The sequence below is a fragment of the Astatotilapia calliptera genome, chromosome 3 (genome assembly GCF_900246225.1).
Source record: "Astatotilapia calliptera chromosome 3, fAstCal1.2, whole genome shotgun sequence".
NCBI lineage: Eukaryota > Metazoa > Chordata > Actinopteri > Cichliformes > Cichlidae > Astatotilapia > Astatotilapia calliptera.
The window spans coordinates 6,739,754-6,757,371 of NC_039304.1; the positions used below are offsets into that span (position 1 = coordinate 6,739,754).

Below are 17,618 nucleotides of genomic sequence, written 5' to 3' on the forward strand. Positions count from 1 at the left end.
TAAACAAAACTGCATATGCAGCCAGCATATATACTTTGACTCTATGTGGATTAGTGAAAATCAAAAATTAATTTAAAGTTTGGTGTTTTTTTAAGTCATTAAAGATGTTGTTGTGTTGATTAAAGCCCAGAGTGGACGTAAACGTCTGATCACAACTGTAAACGATTCCTTTGTGCACATGTCATCATTTTAAAAACAAAATAAAAGAAATTAAATAGATTATGCAACCATCTTTTTTTCATAAATATACACTTATTGGCCACTTTATTAGGTACACTTGTGGGTACACTCGATTTTTGCCGGTCATTGCTCATTAATGCAAACATCTGTTGGACTTGAAGTTCAAACTGAGCATCAGGAAGAGAAGTGACGTGTGAGACGAGTGTACCCATTTTCTGACAGCTGCTTCAGCAGGATAACGGTCTTAAAAATGACAGCGAGTTCACTGTGCTCCGCGGTCAAAGGTCTCAGTGCAATCCTGGATGTGCAGCAGCAGTGCATGCAATGCCATCATGTCAGTTTGAACCGAAGTCTCTAAGGAATGTTTTCAGCACCTTGTTGAATCTTTGGCATGAAGGCAAAAGGGTCCAACACAGCACTACCAACGTGTACGTGATAAAGGGGCCAATAGTATAGTCTCCATTATTTTAACTGGCACCTGGAAGTATCCAGACATACGGAGCATTACTTCATTATCACAATCTGTGAATAACGCAGTTAGATTGGATCAGCTGGAGGGCAGAGGCACAAACTAACTAAACAGAGTCTGCAGTTGATTCGTGTTTTGTTTATTGTTTGTTTATTCATCCACTCTTACTGCAAACAGTTAACGTATGCAGTTAGAATAAATCATACTAAATTTCTTTTTGTTTATTTGTTTTTACTACAGGTTACTCCTCATTGCTCTGGGAGGACACTCTGTTCTGTTGGTACCTGCAGTAATACTGTTCTCATACTGTATGGATAAGCTGGCATTCTGGCCACATAGGAACCACATGTCTACTTTTATGAGTTATGATTTATGGTGCTACATCCTGGAAAAAATACCGAAATCACTCCATGTTGGCTGAACAAAGCAAACACCTGCTAAAATAATTCATGCAAAGTTTTTTCTAAACTTATACATGCTACCCATCAGTTGGATTTTGTAAATAAAAACAAAACAAACAAAAATATAAAAATCCAGATAAGTTAGCCTAGCCCAGTCTACAAATGACTGATGCAGCTACCTGCTACCTGACAGAGTAACAATCAACCACAGCAGAACACAACTTCCCTCCAGCTGATCCAATCTAGCAACTTTTTAAATGCACCTTGTTATATTATAGTGTGCAGTGTGCCAATGTGACATCTCAACAGCCAAAAGCAACGATATTTAATAAGCAACTGAAGAAAGATGAAACAAAGGTCTTACGGTGAGCCTCCTTCATCTCCAGACAGACTCCAGTCATCATAACAGGCCTGCAGAAAGGAAAACCCAAACACAACCTTTGGTCAAATCCGCGTGTTGTCATGGACTGAATGCCATCAGTATACCTGCAGGAAACATGCATTACCAAGTCAGGATAAGGCTCTGTCACTTTCCTCAGCGGAGGCCCAAACTTCACCTGGTCAACTGCAAAAAGAACACAACACTGGGCTTAGCACGCTAACAAAGGCAGACCAACACATTCACACACAATCCTGGTACTTTCACAGTGTTTATGGTGCACCGATTCCCATCGGTGTGCACTCCAGAGATAACCTGTGACATCAGCAGTGAACAAGGGCCGAGTGAAGTCTGCAGCCCTGACCCCACACATCAGGTGAGCACAGATATCCGAGAATAACATTTTTACTCGATGACAAAGTGTCATTGAGAAGAGACGTCTGAACACAATATCAAAAGGTTTATAAGCATTTAGGGGCTGATAAATAGTAGCTACTGGTTTCAAATGAGAGACAAGATGACAGCTAGTTTAGAAGCTCCCACAGTAAAGCTTTTAAAAATGACATTAGATGGCTTATTCTACCTGTAGTATATCAGAGTATGACATTTGTCATTAATGTTAAAGCCTGGAACACGCCTGTGTGTGGGGAGTGACAGCTGACATGCATCACAGTACCGCTGGAAGAAGACACGCCTCCTTCAATTCAATAGAAGTATTTGTATTCCTAAGTATGTGTGTGTGTCTTAATGCTCAGTCAAAGTGACACTTTTGATTGCAGGTCAGGCAAAGTAACAAATTGAATGAACATTGCTCTGTTACTACAGAGTATTATAACTGGGATGTATCAAATGTACACTGATATTGAGTCAGGGCCCAAACAGGGATGGATCTGGGTGCAAAAAACAGCATCACCAGTCAAAGAAATTCAAAAATTAAACATGAAATTTAAAAATTAAAAAGAAAAAAAATCACACTGAAATTATGATAAGAAATAGAAATGTGAGGTAAAAAGAAAAGGTTTCACTGTTGGTATTCAGTCAGTTTTAGGGTGTTAGCAATTTAAACTAAAAGTCCAAGATGATAGGAATACCAACAGCCAGGTAATAAGACAAATAAGAACAGGGCACAAAATGCGACCAAGGAGTATTTATAACATCAGTTTAGGCAATTCCTTGCACTGCTTTCTTGAGGCAACAAGTCAAAACATCAAGTAATGGCTCGATATGCATCAAATCTCACCACTAGATGTCATTAGACTGCAGTTAACTGGATTCTGTCTTTTTACATCTCCCAATTCAAGTGGAGAATCTCAGCTACTACTGCTGTACATGTAGTACACAGTACTGTGATGTCATTACTGTACAGGATGAAACAAGGTGAAAACACTGGTTTCCATAGTAAACGGATAGTTAGTTAGCAGCCCTTTCTTTTAAGATCGTTTAAACTAGTCATTAGTTTGTTTGTAAAGAAATCAGAAATTGCACACATGTGGCAGCATGCAAGGTCTTCGACTAAGATCTGCAGAACAGCTTTTATTAGCATCTTGCCTCAGTTTCTCTAATGACTTCACTGTGATGTGAAAGGAGGAAGCACAGCGATCACATGATCATTTCGCTTTGAAGCAGGAGATGAGGAAATGACTAAACCAGAAAGCAGAAGCTGCTGCTGCGTTTCGGCTCAGTTACTTTGCAAGGTGTTGCTGAACGCCTGCAAGTGAATTTGAATAAGAAGTCCAAAGTTTTTCTGTTTGAAATGGGATCAAAGGAGCGGTCTACAAAAATGCTCTCAACATTTCAAAAGTTAATCTTCTGATTCAATCACCTCAACAAAGTGAATACTTTGGAAACTATTTTGCCCAGCAGTCATCGGTTGCTCATGTCACAGTTATGGTCAGTCATGTTACTGCATGAAGATCATCGTGCAGAAACATGCAGCAGAACACCAACACCTTACTGTTGCAGAGCAGGGCTTGGTGAAGGCTAATTACTGCATTACTGTATTTTCAAGTAATTATTTGTATTGAGTAATGCAGCAGAAGCTCAGCAAAGGACGACAGCAACAAGAAGATGATGGACAAAGGTGAGAAAACTGGTTTTCAGGCTCGTCAGTTGTAAAAAGGTTAGAAACTGCACATTTATCGAGACAACTTCCATCCAAATATGCAAAAGCTGGAGGGACACAGTGTAGCAGTAAGACTGAATGACCTTCCTATACTTCCCCAGACTCATGTACATGAACTGGCTGTGCTAAATAAACCAGTAATCTTGTTTCTGATACTATTTAATCAATACTAAAAGCATAGAGGTGTAACACACAGACCATGGCACTAACAATATACATTGTATCAGTGTTGACAATGACAGATACAGTATATGATACATTGTAGCACCTGTGTAAGCCTCTAAAACCATACTGGTCAAAGGGCAGTGCAGATGTTTGTGGCTTACGGGGCTGCGTCTAGCACACTAGACTACACTAGTAAGGGAAGTTGAGGTCAACACCAGACTGATTTATGATTTGGTGTGTGAATACAGTCTGTCACACCAGGAACACAAGCAGCCCATTGGCATCTGAGCAGTATGAAGTCAGACAGCAGGCATGTTCCCAGCACCATCCTCTGACGAGGCCTCCGTCCCACACGTGTGGATGGTTACAGAGCGAGAGCAGCAGTCAGCACGCTCACTGAGGGGCTTTTGTTTCTATTCATATTCTACAAGCTGCTTCGCTGAATACAATGGGACAATGAAACCACTCTCCCAGTACAACCGACATATATTATATGTACACATATGTACACACAGGCACACATTCAGCCATCAAGTGCACTGCACGGTGTAGTGCATCAGAGACAAGCTGCAGGGTTTTTATTCCCTTTGTTCCATTCTAGCACAAAGCCGGTGACCTCACTGTGACGACGAGACGCCAGGAATCTCATCCTGCTATGTTTAAGGAACCACCCACTGTGTGCCGTGTGTGTGGAAGGGGCGGGACTCACATTGTTGTTCAGACGGTGTCCTTTCCACAGGCAGGTGTTTCCCTGCTGACTGAATCTTGTCAGGAGCCATTACCCCAACCTGTCAAGACAGCAAAAACCGTACAGACACAAATCACTGCGGAAACAAGTCAATCCCAGCTTTTCCGAAGGAAGAGCATTTCTGGAAGTTCACCTCTGTACATCATCACAGTGGACTTGGAATCAAACAATCAAGATGTGATTAAAGTGCAGATTTTTAGTCCCCATCTTCAGAGGCTCACAGTGACTGTTTGGATGTTCTTGGATGAACTTTAGACTAAATGCAGGTTTCCTCCCTTCAGTGCTCTGTCAGGCCTTTACTGCAGCCACGTCCCACTGCAGCTGGTTTGCTGGTCACTCTCTACGTGCAGTTTTGATTTCAGTCACTGACAAGCACGCTCTGTGGGGCTGATATCAGGTGACTGACTTGACCATTGGAAATTGAGAATTCTTGGGTTTAGCAGTTTGCTCGCTGTTATGTGCACAGTGAAGCTCTGTCTGGTTAGTTTTGCAGCGTGAGGTTATCGCCCTGTGCACTCCTGAATTCATCCAGCAGTCACATCATCAATAAACTCTACTGACCTGGCTTCACTGGCAGCCATGCATGCAACCGATCTCCTTCTCTATACTTTTGTCTTCTCATTGTTCTGGTACAAGTTCATCTTTCCAGACTGGACATGCTCCAAAGGTGTTTTCAGTCAAAGTCTAATATGGCCTTCATGTTCCCGAGTGTAACCAGTGGATTGCACCTTGTTGTAAACTCTGTATTTCCATTTGTGAAGGCTTCTCTTGAAAACAATATTAAGACGACCTCATCGATAGTGTTCTTGCAGAGTGTAGGTTTCCTTTTACCAAAGTACCAGATTGTTGATTTCCAGAGAAAAAGAACCCAAATGATCCATGTTGAAAGCTCCAGATATTTAGTCCGTTTAACTCCTTGTGAAATAGAGCGGAAACACAAGTGTTCAATCACTTTTAAGCGTCTGAAATGGAACAGCATGTTTAGAAAAGACACTAACCCTAAACAGGTAACACACTACTCGAATGAAGCTGCACGTTGATAACATCTTAATTGTTTGGTTTCAAATCCACAGTGTACAAAATCAAATGTCCTTATCCAGTGAGTTTAGCTACGCTGTGAGAACTGACCTCCAGCTCAATGTCATCCATGGTGTTTGTGTGGGGAGTGTGGAGCTCGGGGTTGTTGGCCATGTCCAGCAGCTCAATGATCAAGTTACGGGTCAACAGCTGTGTCACAAACGGATGCTAAAGAAAGAAGGCACACACCTTAAACGGGAAATGATGGCGCTAATCTCAGGTCTCTCTTTCGCTTTGTTTTTGTCTTACAGTACAAAGAAAATAAAGTTTCTTATGTCTGATGCGCAGCAACAAGTGAAAGAGAGCAACATTTTACATAACACTGGCTCTGCCCTTTGACCACTGCAAACCTGCGGTCGACTTTCGACATTTCAGAAATCTCTTGCCTGAAGAAGCCTGAAGCTCTAGAGTCCATATTCGAACCCTTCATGGCTGTGACATTGACACTGTTAATTGTTACAAATACTTAAGATTGCTCAGCTCGCTGAGAAACACATGGAGGACATGGAAAATAAAAGACTAAGACATTATGTTTCTGTGTGCAAATAATGTAACAATGTAACAAATGCAAACATGCAAATAATGTAACAATGTAACTAGATTTTTAGAAATGCGGTATTAAAGCTCTTACTCTGTTTAACAGCACTTGGGAGATACATTTAAAAAAATGACATTTTCATAAATCTGTCCACTTCTGTATTATTTCTAAACTGACTATGAGGTCCAATCAAAAAGCAGGACGTATGCGACTGTGTATGAAAGAAATTAAAGGCATAACACAAACGGTATGAGCATGTTTGCAGGTGAATGTTGTAAAAAGTACTTTGATAACAGCTGATAGCAGCCAGTCTCATTGCAAAACATGCCACATAGAAAAAAAAAAACCAAACCCAATTAGCTATAAATGTAATTTTGGGGTACTGTGGCCATACAGCAAGAAGGTCCTGGGCTCAGATCAGCTGGTGGCCTTTCTGTGTCTGGGTACTCCAGCTTCCTTCCTGTCCTGGGTGCACCCCACCTCCCATTCCCCACAGCCCTTAACTGGATGGAGATGGACAGAACTATATCTCCACCAGCAGAGCAAGCGACCCACGCACTGAGGGCTCGGATGTTTTTGATCGTACATCATTTGATATCTGCTGATTTGACAGCTCTGTAATATTTGTAGCAAAATGTGACATTTAGATTTTGTGTAATATCACATGTTCATCAGCATGTGAAATTTTACTGAATAGCTCCCAGTATAAACTGTACAAATGCAATGCAATCATTTCCAGTCGCTCTCGTAACAGCCAGCCTCGGCCAACCACCTCCCTTTGTGCTAATGTTACAAACAGAAGAGAAAGATGCGCTTACAGCTACTGTACACACAACAGTGCCAGTGTGAAGACGGACGGTTGGTTCGTTTTTCCTTGTTTAGTGACAAACTAACCTGCAGCAGTGTCTCAGCTGAGGGCCGCTTACGAGTGCTTTTAATGAGAGACATCTTCACAAAGCTATGGAAGCCAGCAGACCTGCAGACAGAGGAAGACAAAGATACATGTATCAGCAGTGAGGAAGATACTGATCAGATCACAGGTGCTTATGCACTTGAATTTCAGACCATCAGCAGCACATTTACCACTTGGCTTTGTCCTTAAGTTTTGGAGGCTGGAAGCTGCTCTTGGACATCAGCATCAGCGCTCTGAAAAACAGTGTGAGAGACGTCACTGGACTGGAAACTGTCCAAGCAGCAATCACCCAGAGTCTGCCAAGTCTGTCTGTCTCCAACTGTTTGTCCAGTCCCCATTGTTTGTGCTGACTCACCTCATTGGGTGCAGGTCAAACATGGGCGGCTGCAGCTCTGCCAGCTCGATGGCAGTGATGCCGACGGCCCAGATATCACACAGGTGGTTATAGCCACCCTTCTTCTCCACCGCAGCCACCTCTGGAGCCATCCTGCTCAGAGAGGAAGAGTTAGTGGGCCTGATTCGCAAACAGGTGTGTCCAGGAGTCAACCACTCATTAACTTTCAATGACAAATCTGTGAAACATCAATATTTGAAGATGGCAGCTGACTGCGAGCGGTCTGTGGCTTTGTTAGAAACTTGATCCTTGAAGTGATCAGGTATCGTTGCAATAACTGTAGCAGTGCTTCACCTAAAGATAAATATGTTTACCTATATGGAGAAAGACAGGTCGTGTGTTTTTTATCACTTTATTGTAAATCGAACTAAAACAAATCTGTCCTTTGCACATTTTCTTTCATAGACTTTGGTTTAGTAGATGCTTTCTGAGGGTTAGTCGGCAACTCATAGACTGACAGACATAGACATGCCATGAAAGTACGAGCACAGGAAAGCTCATCCCAGCACACACACGGGACTGATACTCCTCCTCCATTCTGCGGCTGCTGATGCAAGCCCGCTCTTATGAGGCGGATCGATTTGTCTGGTTAATTCTGATAACGTATGAGGTTAAAAACCCTAACCTTAAACAGGCTGATATATTGAACCGAGGCTATAAAACAGACACGAATTCAGCTAAAGTGAAAGCAGAACACTTAACTGATACTGTGATACAAAAGCACAACAGATGAACCTACAGCTGAGCATAAAGACAAAGAGCGCTGGCAGCATACCAAGCTCACAGTGATAGCAGCACTGTAGAAAAACAGAGAGGTCTGTGTCACCATCGACAGACAGACACTGTTTGCTCAGGGTTTGGTAAGGTTAGGTTTAGTGGTGATGTATTCATCTTACCAGTAAGGAGTTCCAATAAATGACTTCCTCTTGGCCACAGAGGCACTGATCTCTGCTGCGATTCCAAAATCAGCTGGACACAGAGGAGAGACGCAGGGTCACAGTGCAGCTAAAATCCAACATCGTGCTTACCTAAGCCTGCATAAGTACTGCAAATCACACTGACCCAGTTTCACATCTCCACGCTCGGTCAAAAGGATATTGGCTCCCTGCAAAGACAATAAAGATCCAAGCTTGTTCACAGGATGATCCACAGTCTGAGCGTCACTATTAAACAGTAACAACTAAACAGCTGTACCTTTATGTCCCTGTGCATTTTGCCAGTTTCGTGCAAGTGATACAGGCCCTGGAAAAGATGGAAATCAGCCGATTACTGTGAGAATGTATTTAATTACTGCTTAAGTCATGGTTTACAACACTGAACTGGGAAGAGAGAGAAAACATACAGCTGAACTGACTGACTAACAGTCTCCAGGGGTGGCAGAGCGCAGCCAATGATTTGGGCGGTGTTAATGACCCACTGCACAGCACTCCACCCAGGCAGTAGGAGAGCATGCTCTCCACTGAGGAGTGATCCCCATCTTCATCTAGTCTTGCATGAATCAGGAACAATATCTCTATGTTTCCTTAGTTTGATTTTTGTAACCTTTACGTGCTTTGAATGCAGACTCACTGATCGTGTACAGCACTGGTGAAAGTTTTGGAAGCACTTTTTCTGGTGTTTTTTGCTGTCAGTCTGCAAAGCTGATCATCCAACAAAGCTTTGAGTGGGCAGAAGGTCACGGTCTATGAAAACACAGTGTGCCGTATGGCTGCTGTGGCTCAAGAGGTCAGGTGGGTTTTCCAGCACCACCAGAATGTTGGCAGCTCCTCCCACCTGCGTATCCACCCGCCCCTGGTAAAGACACTGAACCGCATCCTACGCATTTATTGCGGTGAGCATGTGTGTGTGATTGTTTAAAAGGAATTAAAGGAATAAAATGAACTGCAGTGTGAGTACAACTGTATATAGGTGAAAGGGACTTGTAGCACTTCGTTAGAAAGAAAAGAGCTATATCAGGACCAGACCATTTATCATGTTCTACTGCAGAGGCAGTTTCAGAACATCTACAATGCACTTAGTGGTCTGGCACGACTGGAGCTGCTCTGAAGTTGGGAAAAAACACATGACTCATTGTGTCAGCAGGGTGTCTGTAAAGACTTTGCAGTGCAACAGTAACAAGCTTCCTGGACTGAAAAGCCTTACCTGGAGAGTTTCCCTGCACACAAATGCTATCTGCTTCTCCTTCAGTGGACCCGTCACTGTGGAAAAGAGTCTGATTAACAGCTGTGAGACATGAGAGTAAGAGTGGATCATTGTGCCTACTTCCACATCTGCTTTATACCAACTATTCAAATGACTGAGCGTTAAAGTGGTAGTTACAGTTGGACATGCTGGGAAATGCTTCAGCTGCCTCACTCAGACTCATCGGGTGGAAACAGTACTCATATAGTTATGTTTAAACAGCTCCACTATGGTCGTATTCATCCTTATTGGCTCATTTGGAAAGTGTAACGACAGAAAGAAATGCAACATATAGCTTTAGTTTGTGATTTTAGCTTTTTAGTTGTTTCTTGCTTTGCAGTGCCTAAAAATAATTCCTGGTCCTGAGAAGGAAACATTTCCTCTTATTCCTCTCTCTTTGAGTAGTTCACCACTTATATGTTAGGCTAGCAGTCTTTGTTTTTATTTTAATACATATTAGTTGGTTCACAGAAGGACAAACTAGAATCTATGACTGATAATTATTTAATTACATTTCCCTTAATGACAATCCTTTCCCGTATCCAATCCACGTGAGGTACATTCAGAGATTCACCCAGTCAATCACAGGCCCTCATTACTAAGAATGGACGACACTAATTTAATCACATGCTGTGAATTCAGCCGATCGAGGACAGTAGATGCGTCGTGTTCTGACATGAATTTTAGATGTGTGTGTTTTTACCATGGTAGATATCCTGCAGGGAGCCTCCACCGCAGTACTCCATGCAGATCCACAGCTTGGTGTTTCTAAAGAGAGACACTCAGCTTTTATTTGACATGTCTGACATGCGTGCTGCTCTCTGTGGCTGAACAGCTGTGCAGGCATTGGTTAAAAACAAGTACTGCGTTTAAGAAGGAAGCAGACAGGCCTTAATATAATGAAGTCAATGCATTTACTCCCACAAGCACACAGTATCATGCATGAGCTGGTGGGCCAACAATGTAACTAAGCAGTTGAAGGAGTGGGAGAGGAATTCAGCGCGTGCAAGATAAAAGTCAAATTCCACATATTTCAGTCCACCAACAATCCGAGGAATTCCACACATCAGAAAACACCCAGCACCTGTGGTAGCTCCCAAAGTAGGCCACGATGTTTTTGTGCTTGCACTCCTTCATCATGGTAATCTCCTGCTGGATGGGGGTGATGTCATCACCTGAGCACAGACAGCACAGCGAGGGTTTACTGACTCATGACAGCTAACTTCACACAGTTACAGAACAGCAAAACATAGCTAGACAACTGGGAGGACTGGTAGCTTCTCCATGGAGCAAGGGATGTAGTGAATCTGGGAAATTCTTTTAGTGGAAAAAAATACTGCACACCCACGTGGTGCTCAGTGTTATCAGCTGTGTTGGATACAGTGAAATCAGGTCTGTTTTTTACAACTACTCAAATGGCACTATTAGTTATTCAAGGATAGGTTCACTTTTTTTCGTTTCTAAGCTAGAAAAGGACTCAATCCATTCCTTATATCATTCCAGTATAACCCATATACTGGACAATATATACGGGACAAATCCAGAAGAAAATCTTTGTAGTGCAAAACACCTTCCTTTAAAAAGAAGTCCATGAAAGCAAAGATGGCAGTAACAAACACTTACACAAAGCTCCATACAGCATTACCACTTTGACTCTTTAGTACTTTCTATATGAACACAGCAGACTTCTAATAATCGTAGTTATCAGGCCTTTCGTCAATTTTTCACCTATAAATCCTGAAGTTGACCTTTGACTCTGATGGATGTAAAAGAATTTGATTGGATTGTAAACATGACCCCACTCTCACTCACACTTCATCTATAATAAAGAAATGAATATTACTGATAATAGCATAGTGGTGATAGGAGGGCCCAGCCACGCCTCTGTGATCAGAGCAATAACATCACAGTTAGCAACATGTGTGACAAAGCAATATAATAAGCCATTGCTTGATTGCTTAATCCTGTTGTTGCTGTGCTGTAAACTGTAAAACAGCTGATGTGACCCTGAGTAATATTATTTGCAAGTTTCACTGAAACTGACCAATACTGGGAACTATGGACGTTGAATGGACACCTTACTGTGCACTTCCTGTGCTGTGTTTGGGCTTTTAACACACCTGAGTCGAGCTTGACAATCTTGATAGCTGCCAGTTCAGACGTCCTGATGTTTCGAGCCTGAAAGGAAAGCAAAATAGTCTTTATAATAAATAACATATAAGATAAAAGGATACGCAGGTAACTGCACCCAAAAGAAGCACAGTGGCCTGTGTTTGTATAGCGCTTTACTAGTCCCTAAGGACCCCAAAGCGCTTTACACATCCAGTCATCCACACATTCACACACACATTCACACACTAGTGACGGTAAGCTACAGTGTAGCCACAGCCACCCTGGGGCGCACTGACAAGAGGCGAGGCTGCCGGACACTAACGCCACCGGGCCCTCTGACCACCACCAGTAGGGAGCAGGTGAAGGGTCTTGCCCAAGGACACAACGACCGAGACTGTCGGAGACGGGGCTTGAACCAGCAACCTTCCGATTACAAGGCGAACTCCCAACTCGTGAGCCACGATCGCCTGCCCGGCCTATTTGGCCAAAAAGCAGAAAGTAGCTTACAGAAAACTGAAGTAAGACAAGACTTTATACGTTTTACAGAGTGAGTGTGTATGTTTGTAACACAAACTTGGACCAATCTGGACGCTGCAATAACAGACAGCACACTCATACACACAGAGTCAAACACATCCTTCAGTGGCTTCGGCAGAGATGGAAAAATATCCAGAGTACATCTTGTCAAGTGGTTAACTGCTTCATTCAGCAGCAAGAAGACTGTTTCACATTCCTAAATGTGGGCAGTGATGAAGGAATATGGGATGCCCGATAGTGTTATTAGAATGGTTCAGTTTAGTGGGAAAGCTGTTGCCTTTTAAACTGGTTCAAACAAGGAATGTGAAAACAAAGCAGTAGTTCTGAAATGGGAACATTTTAAATCCAAATGACAAAGCATGAGTAACAATTGTCAGTACCCATATTATACCAAGATGATTATTTCTTGCTACTTTGTTTCCACTACAGCACAAAGTCATGATGATTCTTAATGAATTATGTGTTGAACTGATTTGTGGGACAAACCGTGACGTAACAAAAAGGTGTCCAAAAGCAAAGTGAATGGCAGCTTGGATGTGGCTGACCTTAGTATCACTTAAAATCCTTTTTATTAAATGTGTTGGGAAACACTTTGGGTTAGGGACAATGAGGCCGTTTGGTCCAAGTTGAAAGGAGAGGTCGGTCTGGTGTCCCTAACACACCTAACATAAACAAGAATCATGTATGCACAAAGCAAATATATAGTATAATTAATGAAAACAATAATGGGGGTTGTAATGTCATGCTCACTCATCCCAAAAGGTTGATTCTGGTCATCTGAAAGTTTTCAGTGGGAGAAACATTTACATCCACACACAGCAGAGCCACCTCGTCAGGCCAGGACTCTGCAGTCTATTTACACCTACAGGCCAGTGACACTCTCTCAATCATGAGGATGTACACATCCTGGACAGGGAGGAACGCTGGTTTGAGGGCGGAGTCAAGGAGCCCATTTACGTGAAAAGGGAAAGACCATCTCTGAATCGAGGAGGGGGCCTAAGGGTACATCTGTCACCATCTTACATGCTGTGATGGCAGCCATTCCCCAACTCTCTGTGAATGGTACTCATGGCCATTAATCTGTGATTGTTGATTAATGGTCATGACAAGGAAGGAACTGACATCACAGCCAGCCATTGTTCTCCAGTTTCAGTCATTATGCAAATGTACTGTTGATAAGATTTCGGGGAAACCTGCAGTCAGCTGAGACTGAAGTCACCTGGATGACGAAACGTTTCTAAGTAAGTAAGTAAGTAGTAAGTAAGTAAAATTTATTTATATAGCACTTTTTTAAGACAAAACGCTGTTACAAAGTGCTTCACAAGAAAACATGTCAAACAAACAATATAGCAACATCTCCCACTGAGATGAACAGAATCAACCTTTGGGAATAACGAAGGTTTAACACAGTATAAATGTTTTAAATATATGAATGTTTTTGGATGGATTTTAATAAATGTTCTTTATGTGTTTTGATGTGTTTTGAGAGTTGAGCTAGTTACAGTCTGGAAGGACAAGTTCAGAGAACAGGCCCAAGTTTCAGTCACCAGAAGAAAATCCAGGTGTGGAGAGGTGAAGAAGTCGTTTAGAATAAAGGTTTTATTTGCTAGTGACCTAGCATTAACCAGACCCAGCCTGTCAAAAACAGGGTTGATGTCTGGCTGGGACGCACGATTGATGGGATAAAGAATCTGGTGATCAGAATCAAATTGCTTTATTAAACAAAGCGCGCTGTGTGTAGTTGCTGCTCCTCAGGAAAAGTTTCACTTTTGTTCATTGGAGAACAAAACTTCTCTCAATCCACGTTTGAGAGAAAACTATTCAAACAAACACTCCGTGAATAAGGAGAAAAAAGCTGAAGCAACTGAACGTGCTGCATGGCAGTTGAGATATGTGCACCAAAGACTCCACCTCTGTGAAGATGGGGCGATAGATGCCATGAGAGCTGGACAGTAAGATGCAGAAGCACAGGTGTGGTCCATCGGTGAGTCAGTTCCAGGGATCGCCAAGAGACAACCCGAGGTCCAGGGAAAGTTTGTTCAGAAGAACGTGGGACATAGAAAGAACACGAGAACCTCGAGAAATATCAAGGCCTGAGAGAGAAATTCAAGAAGATGTGGAGGGTGAAGACAACAATGGTCCCTGTGGTAATCAGAGCACTCGGGGCAAAGACCCCCAAGCTGAGCGAGTGCCTCCAGCCGATCCCAGAAACATCATCCCAGATCTCTGTCCACACAGTCCTCAGGACCCTCAAGCTCTCGGTCCTCTAGCAGAGGAAGTGCAGCCGACGCTGATGCTCCTACTATGTTATAATTACACTTAACCAACATAACAATTTAACAGATTTTAACAGAAAGAAACTTTCAGCACAACCAAGCAAGAGATTAATAATAACTAATGATTAAATGCACCGTGGGGTATAAACACATAATTAGTAAAAAGGTGGGTGAGGACAAAACACAGGAGCCTACATCTATTACAGTGAATCTAAGGGAGGATTCAGGGTTACCTGATCCAGCTCTCACTATATGCTTTATAAAAAACAAACATTTTAAGCCCAATATTGAACATGTTGTGGTTTTGAAAGCCTGAGGTGGATTCTCACAGCCGGTGTCAAGCTGCTCCAAACACCAGACGAGGTGTCTGTTTGGGAAATCCAAACTGGAAGCTGGTTCCACAGAAGAGGGGCCTGAAAACTGAAGGCTCTCCCTCCCATTCTACTTTTAAATAACAGGTCTATTGGAGTGATATGGTACTACGAGATATATATTGTAAGGTAGATCGTACAATAATAGATACAGAGAAAAACCCAACAATCATATGACCCCCTATGAGCAAGCACTTTGGCGACAGTGGGAAGGAAAAACTCCCTTTTAACAGGAAGAAACCTCCGGCAGAACCAGGCTCAGGGAGGGGCGGCCATCTGCTGCGACCGGTTGGGGTGAGAGAAGGAAGACAGAATAAAGACATGCTGTGGAAGAGAGACAGAGATTAATAACAAGTATGATTCAATGCAGAGAGGTCTATTAATACATAGTGAGTGAAGAAGAATCACCCAGTGCATCATGGGAATCCCCAGCAGCCTATGTCTATTGCAGCATAACTAAGGGAGGATTCAGGGTCACCTGGTCCAGCCCTAACTATATGCTTTAGCAAAAAGGAAAGTTTGAAGCCTAATCTTGAAAGTAGAGATAGTGTCTGTCTCCTGAATCCAAACTGGAAGCTGGTTCCACAGAAGAGGGGCCTGAAAACTGAAGGCTCTCCCTCCCATTCTACTTTTAAATACTCTAGGAACAACAAGTAGGCCTGCAGAGCGAGAGCGAAGTGCTCTAATAGGGTGATATGGTACTACAAGGTCATTAAGATAAGATGGGGCCTGATTATTTAAGACCTTGTATGTGAGGAGCAGGATTTTGAATTCTGGATTTAACAGGAAGCCAATGAAGGGAAGCCAAAACAGGAGAAATCTGCTCTCTCTTTCTAGTCCCTGTCAGGACTCTTGCTGCAGCATTTTGGATCAGCTGAAGGCTTTTCAGGGAGTTTTTTGGACATCCTGATAATAATGAATTACAGTCGTCCAGCCTGGAAGTAATAAATGCATGAACTAGAATAGGTGAGAATAAGGAAGGGAACTTGTATGTTAGAACTTTGTTTTTCTAAAACCAACAACAGCACAAGCATGAGTGGCCCACAGACAAGCTGTACCACATATATTTTGCACTGCCTCCCTTTGACCACATAGCTCTCTGCACCAGACGGGCAGTCCCTCATCTGCCTGCAGACTACAAATATCTCTGCAGGACCACAAGTCCACTTTTCTCCTCTCTCTGCCCATTTGTCAAAGTCGGGCAGTATTTCACAGAAGACTCACACCTCTGCTCTTGTGACCCTTACTGTCCTACATGATGTGCCAAACTATGGGCACTCTTCAACAGATGCACCTCGTTCTCAAGTGAAAAAAGTGTCAATGAGAGATTAACTTGAGAAGGAGATGTACATGTAGTGTCAACCCACAGAGCACCAGAAATACAGTAGCGTCATATGCGTCACATGCGTACCAACGCTGTGGCAGAAAGCAGTTTTGTGGTTTTGACAGCCTGGGTGAGATGCATTCAGCTGGCATAAAGCTGCTCTGTACACCAGACCAGACATATTGTGTTGTGCACAACAAAGATCAATGGTCCCGCGTTATTTAACACGGGGCCAACAGAAGCCAAACTATCAAAAGCGGTCATGGTTAGGAAACTACTGAGGTCCCAGGTGGTGGTAGTCACATATTAACTTTTTTATTTTATTTTATTTTTACACATCTATTGCAAAAAAATATGTCAATGTTATTATTTATGTGATGCATTACTCTGTATTTTGGATTACTTGGTGCAAAACCTTCAATACTGTTCTTCTTCTGCTCCGTGACTATGCAAAGGTCCCACTTTGTGATGTTTGCAGGCACAAAGTATCACAACCTTAGTGAAGACACACACACACACACACACACACAGAGAAATGGAAAAAGTGTACTTTGAGTTAGCACATGAGTCAACACATAAGCACAGCTCAGAAAGGCATTAAAAATAACACCAGAGCACCAAAGCATCCACTCTGGGTTGAGAGAGCAGTACACCAAGAGCAGACTGACTAACCTGAGCAGCACCTGGACTACAACAAAGCCTCAACTTTCAATTTATTTATACATCGACAAATCACAACAACAGTTGTCAGTTAATGCAGATCAATGCCCCACACATGGATGTGCTTGGCACTGTACAACACTAATAACATACATTAGGAACTCAGTGAGACTGTGGAAGGAAACACTGGAGGCGTGAACTGCAGGGCAATTCCACATGTCACCATCAAGTGCAGAGTATACCAAGCTGATGCACTGCCCCCACTGGATCTGACATATTCAGACTGTATAAGTGTGGCCAAATGGTGGGAAAGTGAGGTGGAGCGGCTAGAAGGCATGATAGCATACATCCAGGACAGCTACAAGTACGTGGGTATTCCACAGACTAACGGAAACCATGAGGATTCAGGATTCAGCCAAAACCTCCAGAAGGTGCTGAAAACCCATCTGAACTGTAGGGATAGAATCCAGGCTATCATTACCAGTAATGAGCTACTCAATAACAAGCTGGCCACAGGATGGAAAGATGCCACTGAAGTCAAGACATGAAATCTCCTCACAGTCCACCCACAGTCCTGACGCTGTTCAAGCAACAGGTGAGGATTGGTGAGCGTCAGAGCTACGATCTAGAAGGAAACACGGACTATCCACAAATATACACCCAGAGACCTTTATTTAAACTGCACCCACACTCTACAGAGAGGAGACGTCTAAAACTCAGGATAGTTTGATTACATCAGAAAGGGTTACATTAAACTGCAACGTATGGACA

General features: G+C 42.8%; 1 protein-coding gene across 4 annotated transcripts in view; it reads right to left on the minus strand.

The window, feature by feature from the left end:
- The window catches only part of LOC113018006 (mitogen-activated protein kinase kinase kinase kinase 2-like), a 45,578-nt gene that overhangs the window by 18,796 nt on the left and 9,164 nt on the right, over positions 1-17,618 (minus strand). For all 4 annotated transcript variants that reach the window (XM_026161092.1, XM_026161080.1, XM_026161083.1 and 1 more), the window contains exons 2-15: positions 11,688-11,745; positions 10,652-10,742; positions 10,271-10,335; positions 9,529-9,584; positions 8,581-8,628; positions 8,449-8,491; positions 8,283-8,355; positions 7,348-7,479; positions 7,163-7,225; positions 6,974-7,055; positions 5,593-5,709; positions 4,426-4,504; positions 1,557-1,615; positions 1,415-1,461 (exon numbers count right to left, since the gene is read on the minus strand). In XM_026161092.1, coding sequence (XP_026016877.1) covers positions 1,415-1,461; positions 1,557-1,615; positions 4,426-4,504; positions 5,593-5,709; positions 6,974-7,055; positions 7,163-7,225; positions 7,348-7,479; positions 8,283-8,355; positions 8,449-8,491; positions 8,581-8,628; positions 9,529-9,584; positions 10,271-10,335; positions 10,652-10,742; positions 11,688-11,745 — 1,013 coding nt within the window. The remainder of the gene's footprint in view (positions 1-1,414; positions 1,462-1,556; positions 1,616-4,425; positions 4,505-5,592; positions 5,710-6,973; positions 7,056-7,162; positions 7,226-7,347; positions 7,480-8,282; positions 8,356-8,448; positions 8,492-8,580; positions 8,629-9,528; positions 9,585-10,270; positions 10,336-10,651; positions 10,743-11,687; positions 11,746-17,618) is intronic.